A 6,000-nucleotide genomic window follows, 5' to 3' on the forward strand; every position below is an offset into this window, starting at 1 on the left:
ATACCTCTCCATAAACCACAACCATGTACACCCCTACCCAACTTAGAAGTCCATCCCCCCTACTCTTCCCCAATCTTCATAGTTGCCACCCTCCTCCAAAGTCATGTCTCCTCAACCCCAAAAACGCCATAGCCATTTTCCTAATAAGACTTATTGAAAGTAGTCAATTTCCTTATTCCTAATCCACCGTTGGCCAGAGGTGCACACACTTTTATCCCATCTGACCAAATGCGACTTGGACTCATCCCACCATACCTCCCCAAAGAAAGTCCCTTTGCATCTTCTCAATCTTGTTGGCCACGTATCTTTTTAAACATATCGCTGTACTTATTATCCTTCTTTTTAACTTGAAAACTCACATTTCATTATAATGTAATCTTAAATGCCAAAATCAAGTTCTTTGGTCCCAAACCCTATGAGGGACACGTGGACAAAAAATCTAATTCACACAGGCAAAATGAAGCACTTATTAATGACTCTAGCAATAGAGAATATCTCTACATTTACTGCTGTACAATATTCGATAATTTTAACATTTCAATCACAATCAAAACTTTGCATAGAGCTTGAACCTTTAAATGTTCAAACAAAATGGAATACAAATCTCTCTTCCCATTTTGTAACTACGATGAATGACCTAAACCACGAATACACATATACGGCCATGAACAAAAACCAACTACTTATGCTAAGCAACATTCAACATATAAGAAACCAATCCTTAAACCATATAGAGAGAGAAGATGTAATTAATCCCCATTACAAATATAATACAAATAAATAAACTAATAAATCAATCGATTAAATTTAAAATCTTCCATTTTACAATATTGGAGTTCTATGAATAAAAAATGAATCCACATTATAAAGCCTTATATAACTTGCATATTTCTCACATATCATAAGTAATAACAACACATAACTATAATATAATATATATATGAGACAATGGTGTTCAATTACAGTTCCGTACCTTGAATGTGATCTTATTGGCGAACCTCGGTAGCTTTCCAGTGATTCCATCACCAAAAAGCGAACCGATATCATCATCAGCCTTCCTCGTCACCCTTTTACCCCCCTTCTTCCTCTTCTTCAACCCCCGCTGCTCGGCCTCGAACTCTGCATCGACTTCAGCGTAGATTTCTTCGCGCTCTTGTTGGCTCAAAGAACTCCCACCACCTGAAAAATTCACAGCACACAACACATAATTACAAAAGCCCAAATAACTCAGACAATATGAAAACGCAAAGCGTTTTTTTATCAGAAGAACTGGAACCTCTGGGAAAGTCAGGAACTTCATCGTCTTCCAGTTGAAGGGGTTGTTGCAGTTTGGGCTTGAAAACGGCGTCGTTGGAAGGTTTGAAGGATTGCTTGGAAGCCTTGTTGATGTTGGGGCCGTCCCCATTGGACTTGCTCATCTTCTTCTTCTGCTTCTTCTCGCCGTCCTTGAAATTCTTCTTCGCTCCCATCTTTAACGAAATTGTTTTCTGTGAGACAGAAAAATGGGATACGAACAAGTCCGGTTGTGAAGTGTTGTGTTTTGTTGTCTCTGTGTCTCTAGCTAGGGCTTTAGAGAGGGTTTAAGAATGAGGGCGGGTGCCTTGTTTTATTATTTACTGTTAAAAGAGTGTTGGCCAGTTAGGGTTTTGTAGAATTTTTAAAGTTTCTTTTTTTTTTTAATTTAAAAATAAAACTTGTGCTTAATGGAACTCCATTTGATTTTTATATATATTTTAGGACAAAGTTTGGCTAACCTTCTCTCCAAAAAAAAAAAAAAAACAATTTGGCTAACCAATAGCTACAATTTCGCCTAATACATTTTTATTGGATCTGAATTTTGACAAATCTATTATTGAAATATATTTTCTTCTTATATTCTTCATTCTTGCAACATTTCTAAAAGATAAAAGATCAATAACTATATCATCAATCAAATGTTTATATTTCAAAAATTATATATAACAAAATAAGTTTATGGATCGAATTAGTAAATAACATTTGATTGACACTAAATTTGACATGTTTATTAAGAACATAAAGAATATGCAATCCATTGGATATATTTTTAAAATATGTAGACATGTTAAAAATTTTGATGGTAGTCAAATTTTATCATATATTTTATAATTAGATAGTTACAACACTGAGGATGATTTTGATCTTGAATGTTTTCATTGGTAACACTAAAAGAATCCAACTAATTAAACTACAAGGATCATGTTTGGTAACTGATAGGCCAAACACGTATTGACCCTTTACGATAAATTAATCAATTAATTAGCCAACTGAATTAATTAGATTCAATTACATGCAATGAGCGTGGTAGCACAAACAAATCACCAAATAACTAAATATGCAACAGAAATTAAATGACACAGTGATTTATTTACGAATGGGGAAAACCTACACAGCAAAAACCCCACCAGGTGATTTTAAGGTCACCACTCCTGAGAATCTACTATTATCAAAATAAGCGGTTACAAGTAAAGGAATTCTAGTACCTTATACTAACCTACAGTTAAACCCTTACCCCAATACCCAATTGGACTTGTTCCACAGTGACAATCTCTCCTTGTATTGCACGACTTCTAGTACGTGACTAACCAAAAGATGCAAGGATCCTAGTACGTGACTTAATCACTAACTTGAGAAGGATGTTGGCTACAAAGTTCTTCAGTTCATCACACAATAAAGATCATGAAGTTGCTTGATCACAAAACCCTATGGTGTACAAACACAGCAACTTCTTCAAGATGAACTAGGGCAAATATTGTCTTCGGTCACAATTTCCATGAACAAGACTTTGCTCAATACTTGCGCAACCCTAAACGTCCTTTAAAATAATCATTATATATGTTTAGGGTTGTGAGAAAAAAAAGCTCAAACACATACTCATGGATTCGATGAAAAATAGTCATGAAAAACTGAGTTTCATAAACCTCAATAGATAGCCATCTATCGAGCTAGTTATCGAGCCACGGGTTTCAGCAGTTTTTAAACATCGATAGATACTAGCTGTCGAGATTTAAAAAACCAACACTTCTTCACTTAATCCTTGGACAGACTTGCATGGCTTTAAGACTTGAACTTGAAAGCTTATTTCTTGAAGTATTAAACACATCCTAGATCTATTCAAATACAAGTAAAGTACATTTTGTCAAAGAATTAGTCAATTACATAAAATGTTGACATATCTTCCTAACATCAATCACATATGTCCTAAAAATCTCCCCCTTTGGCAATCTGTGATAAAACCACAACAAACAAATGAACATATGAGAGAAATCATAAATCACTCAACTTATATTCACTTGTTAAGTACAATAAAATCTATCCTAACATAAACTCTTGAAATGATTTGCAAGAAGAGAGTTTATGGCAAGAAAGACTTTGACAACCTGTATTTCTGAAACACTTTAAACAAAACGCATAGAGACATCTTAGTGTGAGACATAGATAAAATATTGCATACAAGAAATAAGAAAAATGTGTATAAAGAGAGAAAAGAAACAACACATGGAATGATAGGTGAAAGAACTGTAATAACAACCTCAAATGTATATATATAAAAATAAATAAATACAAGGTTTGCTATCACAATATGATTACAAAATCTAAGGTACATGAACAATGTATCTAAAAAAATAAAAAAAATAAGATACACAAAATCTTCACCACATCCCTAAAAAAAGATACACAAAATCCTCACTACATTCTTTAAAAATATGAATACTCATGAACACTCCCCCTATCTCCTAAAATAACCCTCTCCCTATGAGCATACTCTTATATCCAAAACTACTTCCCATTTTTGTCACAAGTGACAAAGAGTAAGTACATCAAGTAAACATCTCATCATCACTAGGCGAGCCAACATCATCACTGTCGGAGCCATCGTCACTCTCATCCTCGGACATCGGTGGAGATGGAGAAGAGGCAACCGTGAAACCACCCATGATAGCCTGTCATTGTGCGATACGTCCAACACGGGTGTTCACCTGACACAACTCATCACTAAGTGTGTCAAGACGAGCATCCATGCACACAAGCTGTGACATAATGGCCTCAAGTATCACTCCACCCGCTAAAGATGAAGGAGCGGAGGTGGATGGAGCGGTAGAAGTTGGAGGAGCAGCTGTCTCGGTCTAAGTCCGCCTCGAGCGAAGCTGTGCCATAATGGCCTTAAGTATCACTCCACCCGCTAAAGATGAAGGAGCCGAGGTGGATGGAGCGGTAAAAGCTGGAGGAGCAACTGTCTCGGTCTGAGTCCGCCTCGAGCGAAGCTATGCAAAACTCCGTTTAACGGTAGCGGTATCAATGGCACACATGAACGAGAAGTCAGGAGACTTAGGATAGGAGACAGAGAGATGACAAAGGAGCCGCGTGATAGCCAAAGGGAAGATGAGCTTATCACGGGTCGCTGTGTCCCTATACACATCTATGAGGGATAGTATGAAATGAGAAGAAAAATCTATGGTAAAATCCTCAATGAGGGATAACAAAAATCAAGCACGATGCTCTATGATAGTGTTATAGTGAGAGAGAGGATGGAGAACAAAGGTCCTGACCATGTTAAGGAACCTGAGACCTTTAGCAAAGACCGAACAACGGGTGTACTGACGGTCACCCCAAGAAGAAGGTGTCTCACAGAAACGAGACGAGAGTTCGTCTTTGAACACTGTCCTCAGACGCTCATAACCAAGATAGTCAGGATGTGCTACCCTAAGAACGTGGAGTACCTCGAATACAATACCTAGAGTAACTAACATGCGTATATCCAGAACGCGAGTGACAAACTGGGGTATAAAATAGACAACTCTGTGCATATTGGAGTAGAACTTATGTATGATCACGGAAGGGCACGTGACCAGAATGCCACAAAGCGACTCCCAACCCCTACTGTGGATGACAGTGGGTAGATCAGTGTCAAAAAAGTCAAACAGAATGACTTGGCGTTCCAAATGAATGCCTCGTCGTGAAAAGTTCTCAAAGAAGTCCAATTTGACCTTCTCATCACAGAACCGCAAGTGAAAATGAGTGGGGTCAGAAGGAGAAGAAGATGAAGATGTCCGGAAACAAAGAGGGTTCCGAGACGGAATAGATTTACATTTAGATGTCATGATGCAACTAACGAAGAATGAGAGAAAGAGAGGAAGAGAGGGAGATAATCAGAAAAGTACCAAGCAACACATATATATATCAAAATATATAGAATTGAAGGTATGTATGCATGAGAATGCATGAACATGTGACATGCTAAAATAAATTTATCATAGGCTCAGCCCAATCCAAACCCACCAGCACACAGCATAGCAACAAAGTAAACACACATCTAAAATGCATGAAACATTGTTATAATGCACACGTGATGTAATGCATGAAGTTTAAAGATCATTTTGACAAAACCCATCCCAAAAATTGAGCATAAACTTCATTGATTTTGCAAAATCTCAAAACTTTCCAAAAATCCCAAAAGTTAGGTCAAACATATGAAATGTATGATGAAGAGAGGGATTAAAGACCTTACCAGTGAAGAAAAGCAAGATTAAGGTTGAAGAAAGCATGAGAATGAAGTTTGAAGTGAGTGAGAGGTGTTTGGGAGTTGAAAAGACTTAAAGCAGTCGAAAGAAAACGAGAAGAATGGATATGAAATCGCTAGACGCATATATATTGGAACTGCATAAACCTCGATCGATCGAGAGCTATTGAGGAGCTATCGAGGTTTAAAAATGCGCATTTTAGCTATCGAACCATCTATCGATGATCTGATAAGACTTTTTCAACAAAGAAGCTCGGTGGATTGAGGTAGCTATCGAGAAGTTATCGATGAGACAGAAAGTTTCTCGACTAATCGAGCTAGCTATCGAGAGCTATCAAGAATGCGATGAAGAAAAACTGAAGGGTCTCGATAGATAGCCTAGCTGTCGAGAGGTGTCGAGGAGCTGTCAAGATTGCTTTGAAAACAGTTTTTCAAGAAGAGAAAAACACAAACATAAATGC

At 37.3% G+C, this 6,000-nt stretch overlaps 1 protein-coding gene across 1 annotated transcript in view; it reads right to left on the reverse strand.

Moving 5' to 3' along the window:
• The window catches only part of LOC142610339 (rRNA biogenesis protein RRP5), a 36,790-nt gene extending 35,182 nt beyond the window's left edge, over positions 1 to 1,608 (reverse strand). Inside the window, exons 1-2 of the mRNA XM_075782144.1 lie at positions 1,277 to 1,608; positions 974 to 1,179 (exon numbers count right to left, since the gene is read on the reverse strand). Of these exons, the coding sequence (XP_075638259.1) occupies positions 974 to 1,179; positions 1,277 to 1,469 (399 nt within the window). The 5' untranslated portion in view covers positions 1,470 to 1,608. The remainder of the gene's footprint in view (positions 1 to 973; positions 1,180 to 1,276) is intronic.
• Between the last annotated feature and the right edge of the window lie 4,392 nt (positions 1,609 to 6,000).

This window comes from Castanea sativa, chromosome 9 (assembly GCF_040712315.1).
Source record: "Castanea sativa cultivar Marrone di Chiusa Pesio chromosome 9, ASM4071231v1".
Classification (NCBI taxonomy): Eukaryota; Viridiplantae; Streptophyta; class Magnoliopsida; order Fagales; family Fagaceae; genus Castanea; species Castanea sativa.